The sequence below is a fragment of the Danio rerio genome, chromosome 1, assembly GCF_049306965.1.
Source record: "Danio rerio strain Tuebingen ecotype United States chromosome 1, GRCz12tu, whole genome shotgun sequence".
In the NCBI taxonomy this organism is placed as follows: domain Eukaryota; kingdom Metazoa; phylum Chordata; class Actinopteri; order Cypriniformes; family Danionidae; genus Danio; species Danio rerio.
Genome location: NC_133176.1, coordinates 35,149,632 through 35,177,392, shown reverse-complemented (window position 1 = coordinate 35,177,392; position 27,761 = coordinate 35,149,632). Strand labels below are relative to the sequence as shown.

Here is a 27,761-nt window from a genome sequence, read left to right as displayed (position 1 = left end):
AAAAAGTAATAATAATAATAATAAAAACCTCTTTGAAAGCGTTCACTTATTTTCAAAACTTTGGGGTATATTTTATGATTGTTAAATAATATAATTATGTCTTTGAAAAATAGCCATTTAAAATGAATAACATAACTTTTTAACATTCCAATCATCTGGAAAGACACATGATTTTTTTTTTTTTCACAAGGTAATATTTGATTAAACTAAGCCTTTCAGAACAATTTCAAATACTTCTTAAAAAACCATAAACAAATCTTTTTAAAGTTTAGTCCTATGACTAAAGACATTACTTTGTGTTTAGACTGTTTGTTAGTTAGCAATTAGCTAACTGCTAATTGTACTACTAAAAACGTTAGCCAACTTTAAGTCAGCATGAACCCAATAGTATTGGTAAGCAGACCTGGATGTGCAAGCTGAGACTGCGTTTCTCAAAAATGCAGTCAGACACAATGCACTCAGTGGACCAGTGACGCTTCTGTGAGGTCTAAGGTTAGGTGAGCATATTAAAAGCATTGCATGAAGCTCAGCTAACAACTGCATCCAGACCCCTCTCGATGAACTTGAAGTTGCTGAGAGTTTTATTTCAGTATGTTGGAGAACTTTCATCTGAAACTAAATATTGATTAAGGGGCAGGGCTTTCTTTTTGGGCATCATTCCGTCATAGCAAACCAATGATAAAAGGGGCATGATTAAGAATAATATGATTGAAGAGATCAAACAGAAGTAAAAAAAATAATGGACTGCCACTCCAAACACAAATGATCAGACTTTGATTTTTCAGTGGATAAAATAGTGCATAATAGTTCAGCTAAAGAATTACAGTGTATGCTAGCAAAATAAACATTGTTCATTTTTATTTTACACTGACTTTAAGCACTAAAAGAGAAATCACTTAACTTGTTTTGCAATAGTCCATCAAATCAAAAGACAAACCTTTATTTAATCTTTTTTTAATAACAATGTTTGATCATGTTCAGTCTGATAGTTATATTGCATTCAATCATAGCAGTCTGCACTTATTATTATTATTTTTTAAATAAAATATTAAATTAGAGCCTGTATATATGCAGTCAATTCTGGTCCTCATTGAAGCAATACTCCCCTCTTTCTTCACTATTATGTCTCTGTCTTCTCCTTTTTGTCCACATCTACTACAGTTACCAGTGCTCCATAACCATTCATCTTTTTGAGAGCGAGTTGGGCACTGGTTACCAGCGACTGGTTTTCAATTTCACAAGCATTTCTTAAGGCGAACAGCTCACTGATCTCCAAGAAGGTTTTGTTCTTCGTTTCAGGGATGATGAAGAAGACGTAGGCTGCCACACCGACACACACACCACAAAACACCAGGTAACAGAACGCACCAGCTGACATCTAAAAAAAATGAAATATAGTATTTAACATCTTATTCTGTTAGAAGTATATACAGTTGAAGATTGTTTCTGCTACAATAGTTTTAATTACTGATTTCTAATAACTGATTTGTTTTATCTTTGCGATGATGACAGTAAACAATATTTGACTAGATGTTTTTCAAGACACTTCTATACAGCTTAAAGTGACATTTAAAGGCTTAACTAGGTTAATTAGGTTAACTAGGCAGGTTAGGGTAATTAGGCAAGTTATTGTATAACAATGGTTTTTCTGTACAATGTCGAAACAAAATTAGCTTAAAGGGGCTAATAATTTTATCCTTAAAATGGTGTTTAAAAAATGAATAAATGCTTTTATTCTAGCTGAAAAGAAATAAGACTCTTCAGAAGAAAAAACATTATCAGACATACTGTGAAAATTTCCTTGCTCTGTTAAACATCATTTGGGAAACATTTAAAAAAGCAAAAAAAAACTATTTTAAAAGGGGGCTAATAATTCTGACCTCATCTGTATACATAACATGATGTATAATTCAACATTAAAATGAATAGCAGGATTTTCTTTTTTTATAATATTTAACAAAACTAACAACTGCGTTACGGTGGCTCAGTGGTTAGCACTATCACCTCACAGCAAAAAGGTTGCTGGTTCAAGTCCTGGCTCAGTCAGTTGGCATTTCTGTGTGGAGTTTGCATGTTCTCCCCACGTTGGCATGGGATTCCTCTGGGTGCTTCGGTTTCCCCACAGTCCAAAGACATGCGCTATATGTTAACTGAAAAACTAAATAGGCCGTAGACGGTGTGTGAATGTCAGAGTGTATTTCCCAGTAAGGGGGTTGCAGCTGAAAGGGCATCCGCTGTGTAAAACATATGCTGGATAAGTTGGTGGTTCATTCTGCTGTGAGAACCCAGATAAACAAAAGGGACCAAGCAAGAAAAATGAACGAATAAAAACTAACAATCCCCATCCACACATGGTTTACTGGTTTCAAATTGTCAAAACATTTGTCTAAAAAAGCTAGTATTACATGGAAAATGATAATAATAAATCAAAACAATAATGTCCAGAAATGTCACATAAATATTTTGCTGCAGGAAGGGTGACCCCTGACAATCCAAGCACTAAGCCGAAGGATAGTGAATAAGTGAATAAATTATTTTTAAATTATAAAAATAAAAGAATTAAATAGGTAAATAAAAAAAAAATAAGATAAAGTAACATAAAAAAATAATAATAAATGACTGAGGATACTAACAATTAATCTACAAAATAATCAATTATGAAGTCTAATAGAGGAAATGCATCAAGGGATCAAAAACAATTAAAGTATGTGGGTTTTTGCAAAATACAAAAGAAAATGAATTCATGAATGGATATTTAATAATGTTTTTCATAGGTCTTGTGTGTGTTTTTTTTTTTTAGGGTTGATTTCACTATTTTTGTTGTTGCAGCAAAATAAAATGGCATTTATGATGGGTCATGTAAAGTTAACTTTTAGGACCAGAATGAATTTTCTTATTTGATATGTCTAAACATCTTATTTTAACCTGGGAATGAACCGTAAGGTAAAATAAATAATAGATAAAATGTAAACAATATATAAATGATTTTTTTTTTAATATACACATTTTACTGCAAAAGAGACTTACCTGAAGGAATGGAAAGACAAATCCTACAGCGAAGTTTGATATCCAGTTGAGAGATCCTCCTACAATGTAGGCAGAGGGTCGATGGGATTGTTTAAAGAGTTCTCCTGTCATGAGGAACGGTACACCAGCTGTGCAGGAGCAAACACATGATAGTATCAAAGTCATCAAAGTCAGATATATTAAAATTAACAATTTAAAAAAAAAAGTACAACACCTGATCATGTTAAAAAAACAACACTAATGTAGCATTTACTCAGCAGATTTGTTTTATTGCAATACAATTTCACCAGAAGGTGGTGCTAGTGTAGGTTTTCATTGCTTTATTTTAGAACTAGCATAATTAGTGTTGGAGTACACAAATTTGCTAGACCATGTCGCTCAGAGTAAATTATGTTAATATTAATCCTTAATATAAAACTTTTAAAATATCTAGAGTACAGGAATAAACTTTGAAATACAGGAATATGACAGAGAAATTCCTGTTTATTGTGTTCCTCACCAGGCCCTATGCAGAATCCAGCGATGATTCCCACCACACAGGCCACACTGATGTACCGCATGAAGGATAAATGAGCCTAATCACAGACAAAAGAACAAAATGAATATATACACAATTAAAATGTTTAATGTCAGTACATTTTTATTATTATTAAAATTAAATGAATAAATAATAAAATGATTTCGCAGGGAAGCATTAAACAAAATGAGAGTAAAGACATTTTTTCCATTTATGTTTTGTGCATAAAACTCGATTTTAAATAAAGACTGCTCTATTGAACAGTCTAGTCCTCAAAGACTTGTGGAAAAAGGGTAACAGTCATATCATATTAGTATAATATCTGAAGAATCGTGAACAACACTACAGACTGGATAAATGATGCTGGAATTTTACCTTTGCCTTCGCAAATAACATAGAATAAAATAGAAATCAGTTTTTCCAACTAAATCACAAACATATTTCAGGATATTAATGCTTATATTGTATTTTGGTCAAATAAATGCAGTGTTGGGAAGCATAATAGTCTTTTCAAAACATAAGAAAAATCCTAGCTCCCCTTTGAAGCTATTAATTGTATGTGTGTGTGTGTGTGTGAATATATATATATATATATATATATATATATATATATATATATATATATATATATATATATATATATATATATATATATATATATATATTATATTATATTATATACACACACACATATATACAGCTGATATCAGAATTATTAGCCCCCCTGTTAATTTTTTCTCCCAATTTCTATTTATTGTAGAGAAAACATTTTCAACACATTTCTAAACATAATAGTTTCAATAACTCATTTCTAATAACTGATTTATTTTATCTTTGCCATGATGACAGTAAATAATATTTGACTAGATATTTAAGACACTTCTATACAGCTTAAAGTGACGATTAAAAGTTTAACTAGATTATTTAAAAGTGAACTATTCTGACTACAACTGTTTATACATAATCACAAACAAAGATACATACATGTATACACACATATACATATGAAACAGAAACAGAAATTGGGGGAAAAAATAAACAGGGGCACTAATTCAGGGGGGCTAATAATTCTGACTTCAACTGTATATGTGTGTATATTTATATGCGTGTATATTTGTATGTGTATAACACACACACACACACACACACACACACACACACACACACACACACACCAATATCACACACTAATATTCATATCAGAAATATTATGTTATTCCATTGCACAGTATGGGCTATTGTACATTCAGCATTAGTATGAGTGTCTGTGGTTTAATTACCTCTAATAAGAGAGAGAAGGTGATTCCAGCACAACACAGACCCATGAAAGTGAAACCACCAATCATCAAGGGCCTTCTACCCACTCGCTCGATAGCAAAACACTGGAAAACATTTAGAGAATTGAGATTATAAATAATTCAGTGTTAATTAGAAGCCAGTTATAAGTTTGCCATTACAGAATAGATCATTATTCTCAGCACCTGACCCTGGATCACAATACATAAACCATACATTACAAGCCATAAACATCCATTTTCACAAATTGAAATTTATACACAATATAAAAGCTAAATAATGAGCTTTCCATTGATGTATGGTTTATTATGATAGGACAATGTTTTTCAGAGATTAAGCTATTTGAAAATCTGAAATCTAAGGGTTCAAAAAAGAAGAGAGAGAGAGTTTTAATTTTATTGCCATTTCAACTTCTATGGCTATGTCATAGCAAAAGGAAAATAGTTTATCACTTTTAAAAACGTTTATCACTTTTAATAAACACCAATTTTCTATAATTATAAAAATATTCTAACAATTAAAAGTAATCAACAGCAATAAATTATGTACAAGGTAAAATACATAAATAATAATAATAATAATAATAATGATAATATATAAAATAAAAATCTAAAACAGTTTAAGATTTCCTTTTGATAAAAATTCTACAATTTTAGATGGATTAACATTTAATAATATTTCCTTTAAAGTTTCTCCAGATAAAAATTGTTGTCTGAGAACATTAAAAATGGGGCATTCCACAAGAATATGTTTAACTGTTTGGTTGCTGTTGCTCAAAAAAAGAATCTACTAACTGAGAAACTTGCCTTTGATATTGAACAAAATATGCTCTTATTAAGCTCTTATCCTATTATGCTCTTATTATTAAAATATGCTAATTGTAATGGAAGATGATCTTTTTACTAAATATTATAATTAATTTGTCATCAAATATAAATCAATAATTGGAATTTGGGCTATTCCCACAAATTTGTGTTTTGTGGTCCAGGGCCACATACTGTATATACTAGAGCAAAATGGTAGCCAATGGTTGTGCGTGTGCACATACCCAACGTAAACCTATTGTATGTACTCAATAGACAATATTTAAGGTATTTAGAATCAGTTGTTGAGTTCTCACCCCTATAAGCCCAGCGATGACCTCAATGGCTCCAGTGCCTACAGTTGTGTACTGAATCTGATCAAAAGGAATGCCAGCGTTCTCAAAGATGTCATTAGTGTAGAACCAGATCTAGAAATGGAAACCAAATGTTGCATTATCATCTCAAATAATGATCTTGCCTGTTTATAGTCACTGTCCTCAACAGAAACAGAAAGCCACACACCGCATCGATTCCAGACAGCTGCATCCCAGCATTGACAACAATGACTGTAACAAGCTGCCAGCGAACAGACGGATCCCTGAAGAGCTGCAAGACTGACACAGTCTCCACTGAGGATAAAGAGCGCTGTTCCTCCTGCATCTCCTCCACCTCAGCCTGGATGTTACCCTTAGCACGATACCACTTCAGTGCTGACAAAATAGGAATCAGAATATAACAGTCATTATCTGCCTAGGCCAAGGAAAAAAAAAATACAATAATAATAATAATAATAATAATAATAATAATAATATATATATATATATATATATATATATATATATATATATATATATATATATATATATATATATAGTGAATTTATTTTCATGTCATCACATTGTTAGGAGCATAAAAATATAAAATTGTATTTATGTATTACTCAAATGTAAACTGTAGTGAACATCAGGGCTCAATTTTTAAAAAGTGACATAAACTGCCAAAAACAAGCCATTTGCTTTTAATCAACCAATTGTTTTTAGTTTCAAGGATTTTTGTGTGTCAATCTTTGTTTAAAGATTATTTTCAACTATGATTTTGCTTTATGCAATGTGGGCAAAATGGGAGTGTATTAATTGTGCGCATGAAATCGTTCTTGTGACAACATGAAATGAAAAAAAAAAACATCTAGTAGTAATAATTGGCAGGATGTTTAGAATATCTTTTTATAGGATTAATAAAATACAATTTATATCCCTGTATTCAATTCTTCTGTATTCTAAAGTGCTTTTAGCTCCAATGTCCACAACAGTGGAATGAATGTCCCATATCATCATAAAATCATATTATGATTTGGATCCCCATGCTTTTCTACTGAGATGTTGATTTATGACAAACACTTTAAATAAAGGTGCACAATTTTAACAGTTATTATACAACATCATCACATTCCATAAGAATGTAATACTTTATTATGAAATTTATCTCAGCCATTTTGTTAATGTCTATGTGAAATCTAAATTTACAATGTTTTTTTTTTTTTATTGCTAATGTACATTGTTTTTTTTTTTTAGGTGAATGATTCATCCAAACGAGTTAATCCACTGAAATACGTTTGATTTAGGAATCTTCAATCAAAGTCTGACCATTTGCTTCTGCGTTTGGATAGGTGGTCCGTCTCTGTAGACATCAGTTTGACAGCTTCAGCCACAATACTCCTTACCTCATCCCACATACTGTTAGTTTGCTATGCCCCTACTGAATATTTTGTTTCATTAACATACTGAAATAAAAGTTTTAGCAACTTCCGGTTCACACAGATTAAAGAGCAAGAGGAAATTGTGAAACTTCCAAACATTTAGTGTTTTCGAAAAAACTCTGGATGGAAAACACTGGATGTGTTCTGTACAGAACATTTAGGGCTTTATTTAAACGATTTAGGCACAAAGTCTAAAGCACATGGCGCAAAAGCATTAAGAGGGTGTCCAAATTCACTTTTGCCATTTTAAGGATGGAAAAATACAGTTTGCTCTGTGGCACATGGTCTAACAGGGTTGTGCTTATTCTAATAATGAGTTGTGTGTATTCTGAGCATAACATGCATTAAACCAATCAGAGTCTTATCTCCCATTCCCTTTAAGTGTCAGTTGCATCGTGCCATGGCTTATTTGCTATTTACAAGGCTGACTTTGTAAGTGAAAAAAATTAAATGGGAAAAACTGAATGCTTCACTATAGTGAGAAAACAGTTAAACAGACCATCTGCGCGAGGATAAAGAACGAGCCTGCTCCATTCAGCCTTTTTACTTTCTCTTCACTGTTACTCTCTACTTTAATCCTTTACTTTCGTGGCTCAGGGAGACAATATTGTAAGCACTCCACTGAAGACATCCATTAGCCTACATATTTAATTTTGTTTTTTTAAGTGCAAAGATTCGTTTCAAAACTAATTTCCAGAAAATGAATAAATAATAAATGTAATGTTGGTCAAAAAACTGAGTTATTTCTGAACACAAGTTTTATTCTTATGTCCTATATAGTGATGCATAAGTTTCCAAAACCCGACAGATGGAAAAATCTAAGCTTGTTTTTATAAAACCAGGGTTCCAAATTAATCTTTTTGCTTGGTAGCACCAATGCTCCTAACTATAAAAATTTAGGCGCATCAGAAAAAATTTAGTCGCACCCACTAATTATAAGCATCGTTACTACAAGTTTTATACAAACAGATTTATTGCATTTGAAATAAACACTAATCAAACTACCATGCAAAAAATATATATATGCATGCGTGAAGAAAATATGTCTCAACAAAATCCCATTATCACAAGAAAATACATTTGAGTGACTGAGTGACCAAAGCATACACGGACCGCTCACCGGCACTGCACGCACTATAACTGTGCTGTTCTCAAGGGTGCTTTCTGATATTGCACTGATGCTTTTGACATTTACTTCACCTTATTATATGCATACGTCATGTTAATTGCAATACCGATCTTTTTATGAGTAACGATATTAGTTTACTCAGTGCAAGCCCATTTGCGATGGTGTACTGGTGTTAAATTTGACATATAGCTGCCACTAGCACGGCGGACAGCATCTGGCGATTATATGAAGGATTAAACAGAAGCTCTCATACTAGATGTGGCAAACAGTTACTTAAAAATTCCATCCCACAGACTTTTCATAGCGCACTTGAAGCCAACAGAAGTCTTTTATCCACTCTTCGAAAAGTGTAGAGGGTGGATTAACATTCAGCACATGGTCACTAGTAAGATGTGTCATTATTTGTAACTTTAGATGCCATGGTTTCTAAAACAAAATCAGTCAAGTGTAATCTTCATTCTAATCTTTAGCGTTTTACAATTTATTCGCGGTAGTAGCTCTCTCAGTCATCCCAAGCCAAAAGGCATTGACTGAGTGATTGAGAGCTGATATTTCAGCGCTAGAGCAGTGGTGGACCAATAAGAAGAATGCAAAGGCGGGGCAATCATTACGGACTTGGCTTTGTTTACTGCAGCAAGTTGACATGACAACTGTTTTAAACAATTCCTGAGCGCTGTGTTTCACGTTTCAAGTGCACACAAAGAGCTTAGAGATGCATTCTGCGTAAATGTCTCCCGAATCCGCGCATGTGGTGAACATTTTGAAGTAAAAACTGGTCGCACACATGCTCCCAAATATATTTTTTGAGGTCGCATAGATAAAATTTGGTTGCATATGCAACCAAAATGGTCGCAATTTCGAGCCCTGAAAACAAGTAAAAATATGCATATAATGAATAATACTGCTAATAAAAACAACAACAACATGAACATTATAATTAAAATGCAATCTGTCATGAATAAACTGAAAAAGCATGGAGGTAGTGTTTTTATATATATATTTGTAGCAAATAATAATCTTAACAGTAACATTTTAATCTTTTTTTTTTTTTTTTTCTGAATGTAAAAGATATTTGTCAATTGCTGTACATCCTTTTATGCATTAAGCGTTTAAACCTGCATTGGCTCATAACTAACTTGCTCTGCACTGGATTTTAGACCAGCCTTTATTTGGTCATTTTTCTATGGCGCAGTCGATTTCATTTTCCTAGAAGAGCAACATGCCAATAATGCGCCTTAACACACCTCCTTTATAGACATTCACAAAGTCCACAAAGTAGTGCAAATTAATTTGCTATTTAAACAACCTGGCACAATGCGGAGAAGACTAGGGTAGTGCTGGTCTGAATATAGCAACAAATCGTGCTAAACCTTATTGCGATGGGTATATGACAGTGTTTCCTCTAAACTTTTTTCCAGCTGTGGCAGCAGACCTTTTACACAAATCTACCAACTACCCATGGCAGCATTTCAATGACAAATTCAGAAATGTTGTGAGCGCAGTATTACAAGTCAATGCCATGAAGAATGAATGTAGCGGAAACCATGTATGATTTAGGGCACCCTTTGACTTAAAAGTATGGCATGTCTTTTCTCAGAGAAATTCACAAAGATATAATGCCCACTCCGAAAGGGACCTAGACCATTAAGGAGGAATGAGGCACCACATCATGATTGAACACTAGAATCAGAACAACAGAATTGTGGTACTTTTGCAACTTCAATTCACAATATACATCAAATTCAAATTTTTTTACAAACAAAACTTGATGAATATGAATTGATATTGACACTTAGATGTAGATCTAGTGTAGACTCAAATGTGTAGTAGTGGAGTACATTAAAGTGCAAAGAAAAAAACAACTACTTCTATTTCTCCTCTGACTATGGCTAACATACAGCATTAGAAGAATTAATAGTGGGCTTTGATTTGTGACTGTTTAATAATTTATATCATTCATCAGGTACATCTTAAAGTATGCTTAAACTAGTAACTCAACTTTTCTACCCAATACTTAGAACCCTTTTTAATAAGAAAAAAAGAATTTGAAAAAAAAAAAAAAAAAAAAAAAATATATATATATATATATATATATATATATATATATATATATATATATATATATATATATATATATATATATATATATATATATATATATATATATATATATATATATATATATATATATATATTGATTTGTCTGCTGCTGCTCTCCTCTAATCCTGTCTCACATTCTTTACTGTAGAGAGTTTTCCAGCCTGGTAGCTGCTGAATGACTGATGGGCCTTTGTAGTAGTGGCTTCTGAAGCTTTGTGATCACAGTAAAGGCAGTAATAGCTTATGAAAGTCTCCTCGTCTGACCACTAATCCTGCCAACACAATTCCCTCAGCCTTAATGCAGTGAAGAGGAAACATGCAGATTTTTTTTTCTTAATAAAGAAGTAATTCTTTCCATGGAGGACGGTTTAAAATAATTTGCTTGCTTTCTCTTTATTTGTTTGTTGTTGTTTAACTTGATGCATAAGAGGATGCAGTGGTCACTGTTTTTCATGCAATTACTTACAATGAATGGGAATTAAACTTTTTTTTTTTAAGACACAAAAGCCTCATAGACACAAAACCACAAAATAAGTTTAATCACAAATTCCAGGAAACAAATTACTCAAGTAAAACAACAACTTTGTATAAGTCCAAATATTATTATTTGCAGAAGATCTTTTGTATTCCAGAAGAAACTATATTAAAGACACCCTGGAAAATCACAGGTTTAATACTCTCAGAGTAATTGTTTTTTTGAGGAAAAGTATGACTTTGTGATTGCTAATAAGTAAAGGCTACATTATATAAACATGTTTTGTATCAATCTAATCTATACATACTACATCCTGTGACTTGACCACATGTGACTACATGTGACAAGTTAATCACATGTGACCACTGTGTTTGAAAATCCTCTCTCATGGTCACAAGGGAGAGAAAAGCATCTATCGTATCTGCACTTCAGAATCTCAAAAGTGGTTATAAATTTAGTGTGTATAAATATGGGAAATTGATTCTTATTTATAACTCAATTAAGTTTCTGGAGATTTGCATTCGTTCACAAATATCAAAATTTGGTTTCCTAAATACTTAGTATTATAATAACTTTGGAATGTTGTCAGAAAAAAAGAGAAAGTAAATTGTAAAGACAAGTTAAAAGTTCACACCTCCAGCACAGACTAGTGGAATAATTTGGGAGGGATAAATGAGAAGTAATGCTGCACAAATTGTTATATGGGCTAAGGCTACAAATACAGTTGTAATTATGTTAAATTATGTTTAACAGAGCAAATACATTTTCACAGCAATTTTTTTTATTCTGGAAAAAGTCATTTGTTTTATTTCGACAAGAGGAAAAGCCATTTTTAATTTTTTAAATACCATTTTAAAGACACAATTATTAGCCCCTTTAAGCTAAATTTTCCCTCGATAGTTAACAGAATACACCATCGTTGTGCAATAACTTGCCTAGGTAACCTAATTAACCTAGTTAAGTCTTTAAATGTTACTTTAAGCTGTAAAGAAGTGTCTTGAAAAATGTCTAGTAAAATATTATTTACTGTCATCATGGAAAAGGTAAAATAAATCCATTATTTGTTTAAAACCTAAAGGCTGATATAAAGTGTTCTAAATAATAACAACAGTATGCGATAGAAGGAAAGAATATGATAGATTTTTTTTTCTATATTAAAAAGACTTTTTGTTCTAACCAACACCTTGAATTGATATATAAGAAACATCTATATCTTGCAGCTGAACAACAGAAAACTGATCACCTCAGGTACACCTCATGCTTTATTCAGTGTTAAATGCTAATAAGGCGAGTTTGAATGCCATTGTACATGACATTTATTTAGTGCTGTGACGGTCACCGTGACAACCGCGTCACCATTGCCACCGCCGTTGTCCATTGCCACCAGCGGTAGTATGTGGCGTCACGCACTTTAAACACAAATTACCGTTATGTTGCCAAGTATTACATTTCTGTTAGAATATAACATTAGACGCGATTCAGCAAGTTCAAGTTCAACCATGAATCTTAGTTAGAAAACAAAGTCTTACATCTGAGAACATTTTGGATTCATGACGACCGAGAAAGGTAAACCAATAATTTGGATTAAGCTTTTTGTAGGGTTTTTTAAGTGTTTAAGCTTGTTTTAATATTCACTGCTGAGAGTCCAAACACTGTAGAGCAAATCCATCCACACGCAACTCCACGGATCCCGAACCATACAAGCCAGTGGTGATTGACGGCGAGGGGAAAAAAAGCCACATAGGCTACATTCAACTCCTGTCTTCTCAACGCAAAAGCCCAGCTAGTCAGTCAGGTATGGCAGAGGCATTTCCAAAAATGGCCAGATACAAAAGAGAAAGTGATAAATGGAAGACATTGACGAGAAATGGAGCAACATATTTGGTAACTAGTTAAGAATGCACCGCTCCGCAGTGATCTCAGCACTATTGCTTTAATTTCACAATTTTCATAATTGCATTGCATTTTCATATGGTAAAATATGAAAATTTATGTTCTGAAAGTAGTAGGAATGACAGGAATGTTAGTAATTAATGACAGAAAGAACTTTCACTTTTGAGTGAACTTCTGTCACTTATTATTTTAGTATGATTGATTCAGCATTTATATTTAAGGAGGTTTAATATGTATTAATTAGATTTTAAATCTTACTATTTCGTGAGTGAGTGCATATTCTGTGCTTCTTAATGGCTGTATTTAAATTTATGTCGTGTTTCATCTGGTGCAAACAGCCCAATTGCTTATCACTGCAAATCTTGTCACATAGCATGTTGTTAGGACACAGGGTTACAATGTAACCTGCTCACCTAATGTTTATGTTTGTAATATTTATATTATTTGCTAATTAATAGCCTCATATGAACCTCTGAATCTGTGTCTCATTTCAGAGTCTGCAACCTTTCACCAGAGGTCACATTTTTGTCATGGGCGCATGCTTTGAGAGCCTTTCTAAATGAATGAATGAATGAATGAAATACGCTGTTCCAAAAAAGCAACCGGGGTGCTGAAATATTCTGTAATTGGCTAAAGTGGCAGTGGGCGGGTTAAAAGAACCTTTGGTTCTGACAAAGAACCGGCATGTAACTCACATTTTCGAAGCAGAATAACTAACTTCAGCATTGTTCTTCAGGTAAACAAGAATGTTCACTTGGCATGTTTCTTAAATAGCTGCAAACATATTATGGTATTGTTATGCTTCAGAAAAGTAAAAAAAAAAAAAAAAAAAAAAAAAAACATACAGCACCTTTAAAACAAAAAATGCTTGGTGGGTATCCAGAAAAGTTCGGTGGGCAGCCATAATATTAAATTTATGGTGAACTATGGAGTACAGAGTTTTACCTGTGATAGTGGCATGGATGTTCCTCTTTTCTATCAACAGGTATCTTGGACTCTCCGGGAACCATGGCAATAACATGAGCTGTATAAATGTAGGAACCACGACTAGAGAGAAGAAAAGAGGCCAATGCTCTTCCTGTGTGAAATAACAGAATAATAATGACAAGATTAACCTGACAACATTAAAGTTTAACAAAACTGTTTGAAGGTGCAGTAGGTGATCTTCCACAATGCTAACAGCTTAGCATAAATCTCTGAATCACAGTCCCTCCCCTGCCGTCTAGAGCCATGCCTCCTGAAACACGAGCACCGCAAAATAACCCTCTCTCATGTGCTAAAAGCGACTAGTGCTTGTCTGGCGGCGTGCAAGCCAAACTGACATGCTTTTTCAGAGCAAATATTTAGAGTTGCATGGTAAACAATATAGGGAGAGACTAGGCAGAATAGCGGTATTTACTTGTGTTTTGTTGTTAAACTAATTAAAATCTACATCATCGATGCTGTAAAAGGTCCCTTATGAAACTGAAAACAGTCTTATTAATCTTTCATCGAAAGATTTTAGTAGCTGAACAACACTTCTGCGAAGATATAACCCATTTCTAACAACAACATCAAAAGTTACATCAGCTTTGCGTGAAGCTAAAACAGTTTTAAAACAGAACATTACCTGTCTAGGAGAAATTCTTCAGACATAGGGCCCTATCATACACCCGGCGCAGTGGGGCGCAAGACGCGGCGCAATAGCCTTTTGGTAGTTTCAGCTTGGCGCAAGAGTCGTTTTGAGGCGTTGCACTACGCTGTTTAAATAGCAAATGCATTAGCGCTCATTTGTGCGCCCATAGGCGTTCTGGTCTAAAAAGGAAGGCGTTCTGAGGCGTACTGCTAGCGCGTTGCTATTTTGAGAAACTATAATAGATTTTTCATTAGACCAAAACTAACCCGGTCTAAACTCCAGCGCAGAGTTGCGCCTCGCTTATGCACTGCTTAATACGCACAAGAGAGCAATAGGCAAATATCTTTACATATGAAAAAAATTAAATATTAAGGATATATATAGGATAAAATAAGAATAGATATAGGATATAAATATAAAGGATTCAAATATTACAAAACATTATTTTCTAGCCTATAAATATGAAAAATCACTGCTTTTATGTCTTCTTCATCTCGGGAGGCTTTTTCAGTTCATTCATAACAATTTGCTTTTGTATAATGTTATTATTATTAGCAGTATTATTTAATATATCCATATGTTTTATTAAAAACAAGCTTAGATTTGCCCACCTGTCAGGTTGAAGACCATACGTGGCATGGCAAGTGTATTTGGAAATAACTCAGTATTTTGACCACACTTGGTCATTATTGTTAATTTATTCGTTTGCTGGAAATTAGAACTGAATTTAGAAATAGTTTTGAAACAAATCTTTGCGCTTAACAAACTAAATTAATTATTTATCTAATTGATGTCTGTGCGTAAAGGTTTCCCTATCCAAGAGCGAAAGTGAAAGTAGATTATTTATCTCTCATTCTCACGCAGTAGATGCTCTGTTTAACAGTTTTCTGTTAAAAAACTGTCAACTGTTAACTGTTTGCTTGTGAAATGCTAATTTTTTCCACTTAGACTTACTTTGCATCCTGTAAATAGCGCTCTTGGCGCGACGCAGCTGGGTCTTAAAGGAAATGGGAGATGAGACTCTAATTGGTTTATTCTCAAAACACACCTATAACTCATTAAGAAAATAAACTCAACCCTTTTAGACCATGCGCCTTGGCGCAAGGCAGATTTCCCGTCCTTAAATTAGCAAAAACGCGTCCTGACACGCCCTGAAAGCGTTTGCGCCCTGCGTTTTGCACTCTGCGCATGGACCGTCAAAATAGAGCCCATAGTGTCATCCTTTCTCCAGCGTGCAAAGGTAACTCCAATATTGATTCAGCTTTTTAAAAAGTTTTGATTCAGCATGTTTTTACCGATCGCGCGCACTATTAGACTGTGAAGTGACTTTCAACCAGCACAACAAAAAATGCTTCTGAAGACAATCACCTACTACACCTTTAACAAGACAAATGATGATACTACAACAAAAGTTCAAAATATTTTATTAAATGTCTCTGTACTATAAAGACAAAACGTAGCATTAGAAAATGAAACCAAATGTAACTAACCTTGCCCAACAGCTCATGAAGTCCCAGAATCTGTGCAATAAACACTCCGATACAAATGAAGATGCTGGGTACGAGTCCCAGAAAACCCCGAAGATTCTTTGGGGCAATTTCTCCCAGATACATGGGCACCACGCTGAGAGCTATTCCTACATTAGCACAGCACATGTCAGTACAGGTACTTAATTCACAAAATGAACATTACCAGTGACATAATAATTCTAAGGTGAACATTTCAATTCAGTATTAGTACACCTAGGCAGTTTTTAAAGGAAGGGATGAAGGAAGGAGCAAAACTAAAGTCAATACACTAAAATGGTCTCTATTAAAAATAAAAATACATTGCCGGTTTGCAACAAGTAAAGGATAATTAAATTATTTATTCTAAGCACTGTATGTACACTCATCTGCCACTTTATTAGGTACATCAGTCCAACTGCTTGTTAACACAAATTTCTAATCAGCCAATCACATGGCAGCAACTCAATGCATTAGGCATGTAGACATGGTCCAGATGATCTGCTGCAGTTCAAACTGAGCATCAACATAATGTGCAAGAAAGGTGATTTAAGTGACTTTGAATGTGACATGGTTGATGGTACCAGACAGGCTGGTCTGAGTATTTCAGAAACTGCTGATCTACTGGGATATTCATGCACAACCATCTATAGGGTTTACAGAGAATGGTCAGAAAAAGAGAAAATATCCAGTGAGCTGCTGTTCTGTGGGTGCAAATGTCTTGAAGCCAGAGGTCAGAGAAAAATGGCCAGACTGGTTTGAGCTGATGAAAAGGAAACAGTAACTCAAAAACCACTCCGAGGTATGCAGAAGAGCATCTCTGAACACACAACATGTCAAACCTTGAGGAGGATGGGATGCTTGCCTGGTCTAATGCGTCTCGATTTCTGCTGTGACATTTGCATGGCAGTCAAAATTTGGCGTCAAAATTTGGCATCAACAACATGAAAGCGTGGATCCATCCTGCCTTGTATCAACGATTCAGGCTGCTGGTGGTGCTGTAATTGTGGAGGCAATATTTTCTTCGATCACATTTGGACCCATCTTTAAAATGCGACAAGATGGCGGTGCGTACACATCGCGAGGCCCGGTGTCTCTCCAGTTTCTGCAGTTTTGCAGTATTATTCCAGCTCATTTCGGGTCTGTTCATGCAGAATAGTAGTGCCTTTACATCATACACCCGACAGGAGATCTTGGATATTGATTTTTGCATTCCAGACAGTTTTATAAGCAATCTTCAACTCATCCCTGAGATCGCCAGAACACCCGAGGCTGAGCACCTTGCCCGGCCGGGCAGAAGTGCTCAAAGGCAGCGTCGAGACCGTAAACAAAGACGGGGGAAGCGCGGCGGGCTAAGAGCTAAGCTAAAACCACACCGGCTCTCTTTACCCAGCATTTTTCTCGCCAATGTACGGTCACTGGTGAACAAAATGAATGAGATTCGACTGCGCATCAACCACAGCAAAAGATTATGGAAATGTAACGTCAGGATTTTCACAGAAACGTGGCTAAACAGTGGGATACTCCACTTGGACCAATCAGATCATATTTCTTTATTACTCACCACCAAGTACTCACCTCTCATCAACCATGTGAAGCCATCAGTGAAGACCCTCAAAGTGTGGCCAGTGGGGGTAGACTTCACACTCCAGGACAGGTTTCAACACACAGACTGGAGTATGTTTGCTTCCTAGGCCACCTGTGGCTCTCACACAGACATTGGCAGTAACACTTCCTCTGTTCTGGAGTACATTAACACCACCATAGACAGTGTTACAACCCAGATGGAGATCACCACATACCTGAATCAGAAGCCATGGATGAACAACGAGTTGCGCCTCCTGCTGAAGGCACGCAACACTGCCTTCAGATCAGGGGATGCACAGGCCTACAGCACTTCCAGTGCTAATCTGAAGAGGGGCATCAAAAAGGCCAAGCACTGCTACAAGCTTAAGCTAGAGGAGCACTTTTCCAACTCTGATCCTCAGTGCATGTGGCAGGGCATCCAGGCCATCAGCAACAACAAACCCAGCCAGACCACACCCACAGATGTATCCTTCCTGAACGAGCTAAATTACTTTTATGCCCGCTTTTAAAGAAACAATAAAGAACCCTACACCAGGATCACTTCCTTAACTGACCACTCACCTTTCACACTCACCTCCTCAGAAGTCTACACCGCACTGAGGCCCCGTTTACACTAATGCGTCTTAGTTTGAAAACGCATAAGTTTTGCTACGGTTACGCCATCCGTCCACACTACGCCGGAGTTCTCGAGCGCCGAAAACGGAGCGTTTCGAAAACGCTGGAGAGGCCGTTTTCATTCTAAAACGCTGCAGCTCCGTCTCAGTGTGGATGGGGAAAGACGGAGATATCTGAAAACGGAGGCGGGGCTGCAGACATTCGCCTCTCTGATTGTGGCTTTTCCTGAATATTAAGTAGCCTAACACACAGTTCAGTCCTGAATCTTCTCCGTGTAAGTTCAGACTTCGCAAGTTTGATCAAGGCTGCATCTCTTCTTCTCAGTTTGATATGGAAAACATACCGAGGACACGCGTCAATCTTCACAGGGAACAGTGTACTTTATAACTTCATTCACATCACCTTGGCTACGTTGTTTCACTTTCTCAACAATAAAATGTAAACTTGATATAAGGAACTGCCTATTTTTATTTTAATATTAACAACTAAACAGACAGCAGAAATGTTGAGGCGTCGTGCTGCATATATGAGCGTCATCTTCACTGTGTGCATATTTATAACAAAACGGAGCCGATAACAACTGCCTCCTTTCAATTTCAGTGAAAATACGAAACACACCCTCTCTTTTGCTGAATATCAGTTTTAATAATCGATAATGGCCATTATAAAAGTATAACATACAATAAGTTTATACATTATAGGAAATAAAGGCAAGCGATCAGTCAATATACAGAATGTACGTGCTTACATTAATCATTAACTTATCTTTGCGCTCAGCCAAAACACGTTACCTGAGAACAAGTAATAGATTCCAGTGACCAAAGTCAGGGAATATGTCGTTAGATAAAGACAACAAGATGAATGAAATATCACGTTTAATAAATATAGTGAGATTAGATCCAGCGGGAGATGCTTGATGAGAAGTCCGACTAGCAGAGCTCTCATCTGGGTAGATGGGCTCCAGCGATTGCCAAAGTGTGTGTGTGTGGTCACGTGATGTGCGTTTTCAGCGTTTTGGTGTGGACGGAGAGCAGTTCAGAAACGCTGGGTAAAACGCGAGTGTGGACGCGGATAGTTTTCATTCTAAAACGCCGTTTTAAAACTAAAACGCACTAGTGTAAACGGGGCCTCAGGCCATCCAGGCCATCCAGGCCATCAGCAACAACAAACCCAGCCAGACCACACCCACAGATGTATCCTTCCTGAACGAGCTAAATTACTTTTATGCCCGCTTTTAAAGAAACAATAAAGAACCCTACACCAGGATCACTTCCTTAACTGACCACTCACCTTTCACACTCACCTCCTCAGAAGTCTACACCGCACTGAGTCGGATCAATGTGCGCAAGACTGCTGGACCAGACGGTATTCCTGGGCACATCCTTAAAGCTTGTGTAGAACAGCTCGCTGGGGTATTCACAGACATTGTCAACCTGTCGCCTAACCTAGCAGCTGTGCCAACTTGCTTTAAAACCATCTCTATTGCGCCAGTGCCCAAACATTCCAGCCCAACATGCCTGAATGACTACCGCCCTGTAGCACTCACACCCATCATCATGAAGTGCTTCGAGCGGTTGGTCCTGGCACATCTAAAAAAACATTGTGCCATCCACAGTGGACCCACATCAGTTTGTCTATTGTGGCAACAGGAGCAGATAAGATGCAGTCTCCATACCACTGCATTCTGTACTCACACACCTGGACAATAAAAACACTTATGCACGAATGCTGTTTGTCGACTTCAGCTTTCATACCCTCTAAATTAATAATCAAACTTGGAGACCTGGATATCGACCTGGATGGCCGTTGAGCCTGTCTCATCCTTCAAGTTCCTGGGGACCCACGTCTCAAAGGATCTTTCCTGGACCACCAACACCTCCAGCCTGGTCAAGAATGCTCACCAGCGCCTATTTTTCTTAAGGCAACTTAAGAGGAACCAGCTTTCATCAGCTGTCTTGATGAACTTCTACCACTGCCAGCCATAGAGGACATCCTGAAGTAACGCTGTCTGCGCAGAGAACACAGCATTCTTAGGAACACCTCTCACCCTGCTCACAGACTGTTTTCTCTCCTGCCTTCTGGCAGGCGCTTGAGGCTCACCTGGACAAAAACCAGCAGACTGAGGAACAGCTTTTTCCCCAGAGCGGTCTTCCTGCTGCCCCTCACTGACTCTTTTGCCCCCCAATACACCCCCCACTCTCCTCTAACTTATACCCATCACAATCATTGCACTGTTTAACATTTGCACATATTTATAGCACTACATTGCAGTGATTCACTTATTTGATCTGTACATACCCACTGCACATGGACATTTGTAATTATCCTGCACTTGCTGCTATTGCACTGCTGGTTAGACCTACACTGCATTTCGTTGCATTGTACTTGTATATGTGTAATGACAATAAAGTTGAATCTAATCTAATCTAATTAGTACCATTTGAGCACCGTGTCAATGTCACAGCCTACCTGAGTATTGTTGCTGACCATGTCTATCCCTTTATGATCACAGTGTACCCATCTTCTGATGGCTACTTTTAATAGGATAACGTGCCATGTCATAAAGCATGAAACATCTCAAACAGCTTTCTTTATCATAACATTGAGTTCACTGTACTGAAATGGCCTCCACAGTCACCAGAACTCAATCCAATTGAACACCTTTGGGATGTGGTGGAACAGGAGTTTTGCATCATGGATGTGCAGCTGACATATCTCAGCAACTGAGTGATGCCATCATGTCAATATGGACCAAAATCTCAGAGCAATATTTCCAGTACTTGTTGAATCTATGCCACAAAGCAATTAAGGCTGTTCTGAAAGCAAAAATGGGTCCAACCCGGTACTCGTAAGGTGTACCTAATAAAGTGTATATGTGTGTGTTTATAAAGTGCCTATTGAAAATATCATCTATACTCACATTACACTTTGTTTTCAAAAGAGCTTTGGGATAAAGTTAGAAAGGCGCAGGCTAGGAGAAGGCTACAAAAACTTTTCAAAGGCAAGAAAAGTTATTTGGATTGTGATAAATACAAATGTTAAAAATGTTAAACTAAGTAATTGTTTCAAAGGGCTATGATGATTTTCTTTAGGCAATATTAATTAATTCGTTTTCCTTCAGCTTGTGGCCAGTGGAATGAACCGTTTATACAAGTAAGGTGTACAAGAAACAGTAAACGATGACAGGACTGTAATTTCTTCTATAGTGAATGACCTGAATGTATCCCTGTGATGAAGCGCCCAACAATGATCATCTCTGGAGATCCACATAACCGGCTGAAGCCCATCAGAACGCCAGCGATAAACACCAAAACTGTGCTGTGTACCAGTGTCCCTTTCCTACAAATCACAAACACACACAAAGCATTCAATCAGCAAGACATTTGGCCAGAGGAGACATGGTTGTATCCGGCTGATCCTGGTTTCTCTCTAAGTTTTTTTTCTTTACTTTCGTCAACTGGTGACGTTTGTTCCTCACCACTGTCACCACTGGCTTGATTGGGTTGGAACTAGTGGGGCTGCACATCAGTGGTGTTGCTCTTTAGTATTTGGCCTTTCAGTACTGACATTTACATTACACTAAACTGAATTACACTGAATTGAACATCAACTCTGACAAATTAAATGAAGCAGTTTTAACTTACAAGAACTTCATCTATATTAAGCTGCTTTGACTCAATCTACATTGTAAAAAGTGCTATAGAAATAAAAATGAACATAACATTTTGAAACAGAGTTAAAAAGTGCAGAAAATGTGCTTATTAAGTGTAATAGGAAAAAATGTGTGCATAAACAGCATACTCTACCTTCCAAATCTGGTGACCTGCATCCTCACTGTCAGGGAACCCACCAACCCTCCAATGGCAAATATAGACACAGTGAATGAATACATAAGTGTGAGAGTCTCTTCATCCACTCCTGACCCATGCCGCCTCACAATGGTTTGATTAAAAAAGTCCTTTATGTACTATGAGAAGAACAAATACAAGAAAAAAGCCCTGTGTAGCTTAACATTAATATATATTTCTATCTTGTCATTTCTGCATTTTCTAATAGCATAAATCACATACTGTACATTTCTGTCATCATTTACACACCCTTCATTTGTTCCAAACCTGATTGAATTTCTTAAATCTGTTAAACAGTATTTTGGGAGCTGGAAACCGCTAACCATTGATTTCTGTAGTATTCGTTTTTTCTAAAATGGTTGTTAAAGGCAGTGTTGGACAGTAGGTCTAATATTTAGTATGTTGTTATATGCACTGTTGTACTTATGTACATATTTTAAGTATCTGTACCTTATTAGAGTATGTTTATTTTAATAAACTTTTACTTTACTACATTTTGACCTTTTGATCTCTGCCCCTTACTGACTCTTTTGACTCCCTAATACACCCCCACACTCTCCTCATAACTTATACTCCTCCTAATTACTGCACTATTTAACATTTGCACATTTAAAAAAAAAAAAAAAAAAGTGCACATATTTATTGCACTACATTGCACTGATACATTCATTTGAACTGTACATACCCACTGTACATATACATTTGTATTTATGCTTCTCTATTTACACACATATGATTATTAAAAGCAAACTGTACATATATTAATCTATTATGAATCTCTGTTTATAGCTAATACAACCAGCATATAATGTTTAGAGTACATCCATCTGTAAATATCACCATGGTTTTTCTACAACTGCACTTTATAGTTTATACCTGTATCCTGCACTTGCTGCTATTGCACTGCTGGTTAGACCTAAACTGCATTTCGTTGCCTTGTACTTGTACATGTTTAATGATAATAAAGTTGAATCTAATCTTGAATCTAATCTCATTTCAAAATATAATAATTTTTACTAAGCTAAGGCAAAAGGATATTTTGAAGAGAAGAAACTCTCACCTGCTTAGAGATGAGATAAAACTGAATTTTATCAGTTAACCTGTTTATTTACTTCACAAACTGCACTAAACAGTAATTTGTGAATTAGACTGACATCTGTTCACAAGTCAACAACTAACTGGTTCAAATGTTTCGTTCAGAGTGAGTCTCCAGTGTCACAGATTTTACAAACTGATACAAATGCAGTTCAATGTTGATCTGGTTTCATGTTTTTACTTGAATTATCAGTGTGCGTATTGACATTGCACTGATATATTAAGTTTTACTTAATTCAAATTTCTTACAAAATAACATTCATCAGGGAGTACATTTACTATTAAATAAACTAAAATGTTCTTTTGCCATTTAAGTTTTGACTCAAGTAACATTTTGTTTAAAAAAAAGAAGGATTTTATCCTTCTGCTGAAGTAATATTTCATTATTTCACTCATAGGGCCTAATGTGTGTACTTCATCCACCAATTTTGCATTCAGCAGAATAAAAAAGCTCATAAATGTTCAGAACCAAAGAAACTCAAAAATGTTTAGAACCACATGAGGACGAGTAAATAATTAGCTAAATTAAATTTTTAGGTGAACTAATTCTCTAAATGAGCAATTAGGCTAAATGTTTAGCTTCTCGTTTCCATGTTTCTTAACATAGGTTGCAGTTGTAATGCGCTTTGATAATTCTAGTCTGGACTCGTGACTTGTTGGCACAAACATGTAACATTTCAAGCTTCCACTGTAATCAAGTCGGGACTGTTTTGCCTTATTTAGAGCCTTCATGCTACTATTCAAATCAGTCATAGTTTGTATTAATCAACAATAAAAATTAAAATAAAAAAATAAAAGAACAAAATGTGGGTGATTAATCCAGCTATGTTAAAAAAAAAAAAGGTTTAAGATATTATAGGCACTCACCTGTGAGGGAGAATTAACCACAGCCAGGTTATAACCATAGAGCATGGAGCTTCCGAAAGAAGACAGAAATGCTACTGCCAACAGGGATGAGGTTAGATGCTGGAGAAATAAGTGACAGACAACTGTGTGTCATTTAAATAGTCATTATTAACGACATAATATATTTTGAGTTTTAACATTTCCAAAGCAGTTTGGGACTTTTACAAAGCATTAATTGTTTATAATATGAAGTAATTTCATAAAGAAGCTGTTTTGGTATGCCTTGAAAACTACATAAATATAAACAAATCTTTCTTTAAATCACATATGATCCTCATAAGCTGATTTGAGTGTTAAACCCTGTTGGCTACTGTACAAGCAGGATTTGCAATATTTTACACGTTGCACACAATGTATAAAAAAGTATATTTTCCTATCAGTAGTACAACACCACACTCTAAGCATTGATGTTATAATGTTTATAAACTGTAAACTGGCTCTTAAGTATTAAAGTCTGGCACTAGTCCATTAAGCATGTGACCACATTAGCGCAGAAGTGGACTTGAGTAGATCTGGCACGAGTGCTCCTTGCAGCAAACTGAGTTACAGTAATTACCTTGCACATGCACCGAATTCTAAACACTATATCAGCACCTGCTAAATGTGTGAAAGCAGTTCTGTGGGATAAATATGATGTAAAAAACAGTTGGGGAAATAGCTAGTTACAAGTTGCTCTGCTACTAGCTTTGCTACATAGAAACTTAACAGTTCAGCTACTTGTCATGATACAATGTAGCTTTTCCAGAAGCTAGCTATTGTTTTCAAGCATTTAGCAGAGCTTGTTAACAAGCATTATACATGTGCTTAATCTAAGTAAATTATTTTGCTGCAATGCTACCTTTGTTGCAGTTTTGTACTTTTACTTTTGAAATTAGTAATTTGAAAACACCGTATTGTTTTACCAAATATTTTACTTAAAATTAACATTTATTCAATTTTTTTTCAAATATAAGCCTTTATGACAAAAGTAGTTTCAATGTAACTAGCTACTTTTAGGTACTTTAGGTACTAGCTACTTTTGTAACTTGTAGTGTAGCTAGCAAAGAGTAGTTTGTCTATAAAGATATTGACTTATCAAGCTACAATTATTAAAGTTTTTTAACAAAAATTGCCAGAAAAAAAGTTTTATTGTGGCTTTTGAATAGCTTTATGGGACCTTAAACTCTGCGTCTTTAGCGATAAAAAATAAACTCTGCAGTTTAAAAAAAGTTTAATGTGAACTACAAACTTTAGTTCACATTTTCAGTCATAATACCATTATTGACATAACAGTGGTATGAGTGGAAATCTGATGACTAAAAACTGGTGGAAAAAAATTCCAGTTTATGATGGAATATTGCAGTATTTACGAATATTTATCTGATGCATATATCTATCTATCTATCTATCTATCTATCTATCTATCTATCTATCTATCTATCTATCTATCTATCTATCTATCTATCTATACACACCCACACATTTCTGACATTTTTAATTGTGTTGCTATTCTTAATCCATAACTACATAATCTTGTACCTTCATCTTGTAAATTTTTCATTTTTCACTCACCTCCTACTTAGTTAGTTTTATTAATACAATATAATACCTTAGCAAAACTCCCCAACTCCCCACAAAAATCCCCATTGAGAAAAATACTGCCATAACCAACATTGCTGATAACACGAGCAAGCATTAATGCAACAGACAACATTTTTTTCATCTTGTTCTGTATTATTTCATCTTGTTGAAGCCATTTTTGCTTGGATGTCACAATAAATTCTGAAAAGGTTATTGCAGCTTCCTTTTAACATAGTCAACTTGAAACTACTATTTTCTTCTTTATCTTTGGCCTTTGTCCCATATGATTGTGGGGTCAGCTCTTTTTGGAACAAGTTCCATATGATAATGACTTTTTACACCTTCAGGCCGGCCTGTCGTATGGGCCTGTCACACTCATACACTACGGACAATTTAGCTTACCCAATTCACCTGTAGCATGTCTTTGGACTGTGGGAGGAAACCGGAGCACCCGGAGGAAACCCACGCGAACGCAGGGAGAACATGCAAACTCCTCACAGAATACCAACTGAGCCAAGGTTCAAACCAGCGACCCTCTTGCTATGAGGCGAACGTGCTACCTACTCCGCCATTGCTTCGCCCATCTACTTGAAACAACTATAGGTGGGGCAAAAGCCCCCTTGTCACAGGACCAAAGCAGAAAACACAGGGTTCTTAGAAAAAGATCTTTCTCTGCATCAGGCACAAGATGTTCACAAGATGCAATACATTTCTGGAAAAAAAAAATCCCATTTATTTTCTCCATAGCGAAACAGAGAAAAATAATACGGAGCAAGACATTTCAACCAAGGGCTCAGAATCAGTCAATTTTTTACGCTGTGATTATGCTCTAAATTTGTTTTGGTCTCTATATAGATTTTTTTTATATTCTCACAGTCAGTGGGAAATGTTCCAGTATATTACTCCGCACCTTCATAAAAGCTTTTACAAAGCAGCTTACTCAAACATTTATGTGTAATATTACAATGGCAATCATTTAAGGTCCTAAAGTCTCTTCTAATAAGTTTATTATCTGAATAAGCTGTGATGGATGACAGAGAAATGCAAAATAGGCCTACAAAAATGTGGCTGAGAACAACTGTGGGTAACACTTTGGGTAGGGTTATGAGTTGGTCCCACCACATACAAAAATTGACAACAATATTACAGCATATTTGCTATGACAGCGATAAGCCCCCCTCTCCCTCTCTCTTATTATTATGGTTATGTGTAGCTTTTAGTGCTAATTATTCCTAGACAGCTTCCTATAGTTAGACAGCAGCTTGATAAACATTTTACAAAATATGCTATCTGTCAAAATAAAATGAATGAAAAGGCTGTGTTATTTAAAAGTTGTTTAACAACTAAAGTTGCTTGTTGTGCTTCTTCTCAGCAGGGTGAAAATGCTCAAGTTCATGAGACACTGAGATGAGATGTTGTTTCCCAATAATTATTTACTATTTTTATTTTAGAAAACAAATAAACACAGTCAATAAAGAAATAAATCCGACAGCATGCTATCTGTCAAAATAAAACAACATTAAGTACTGTAAATAAATACACTTTGACCCAAGGCACGTAACATGGGTTTAGATTTGTGTTTAAATGTGTTTTTGAAGAGGTTCCCCAAGTAAACAAGTCTTAGCAGACGAGTTTTGTTTGTTAAAAAAATAATGCCAGCTTCTCCCTGCAAATGCAAAGGAATAACAGACGCCTCATGACACGTAAGAGAGCCTTTTCATCTACGGAAGCCATCGTGTTTCATAATACTCTAAATATTTTCTCCCACACAAATTTCCCGCGTTAGCAGACTTTATCAAACACTATACATCATTTGCACGAACCAATAACTGCAACTACTACAACCAGTACTAATAATATAATTCAATTAAACCAACTCACCCCTCTGGTTTTCCCTGGATCTATCAAAACCTCCTCCGCCATCTATGAGCTAAGGCAAGCAGCTCTTTGACTAAAACTCGAATGAGAGAGACTATTGTTTTTTTCCCCTTAAAACTTTATAGCGGCGGCATCCCCGCGCAAGTTATTTTCAGA

The 27,761-nt window shown here is 35.7% G+C and overlaps 2 protein-coding genes across 3 annotated transcripts in view; one reads left to right on the top strand and one right to left on the bottom strand.

Annotated features, from left to right (window-relative positions):
- LOC141385860 (uncharacterized) overlaps positions 1-27,761 on the top strand; it is a 741,913-nt gene that overhangs the window by 641,282 nt on the left and 72,870 nt on the right. The window lies entirely within an intron of this gene.
- On the bottom strand, positions 911-27,761 carry slc2a15b (solute carrier family 2 member 15b). Its single transcript, NM_001020494.1, is given in 12 exon segments — positions 911-1,378; positions 3,028-3,155; positions 3,527-3,602; positions 4,825-4,926; positions 5,961-6,071; positions 6,166-6,353; positions 13,942-14,074; positions 16,102-16,247; positions 21,533-21,657; positions 22,125-22,285; positions 24,129-24,227; positions 27,609-27,761. Coding segments are annotated over 12 exon segments (1,569 nt in total). The 5' UTR covers positions 27,651-27,761; the 3' UTR covers positions 911-1,120.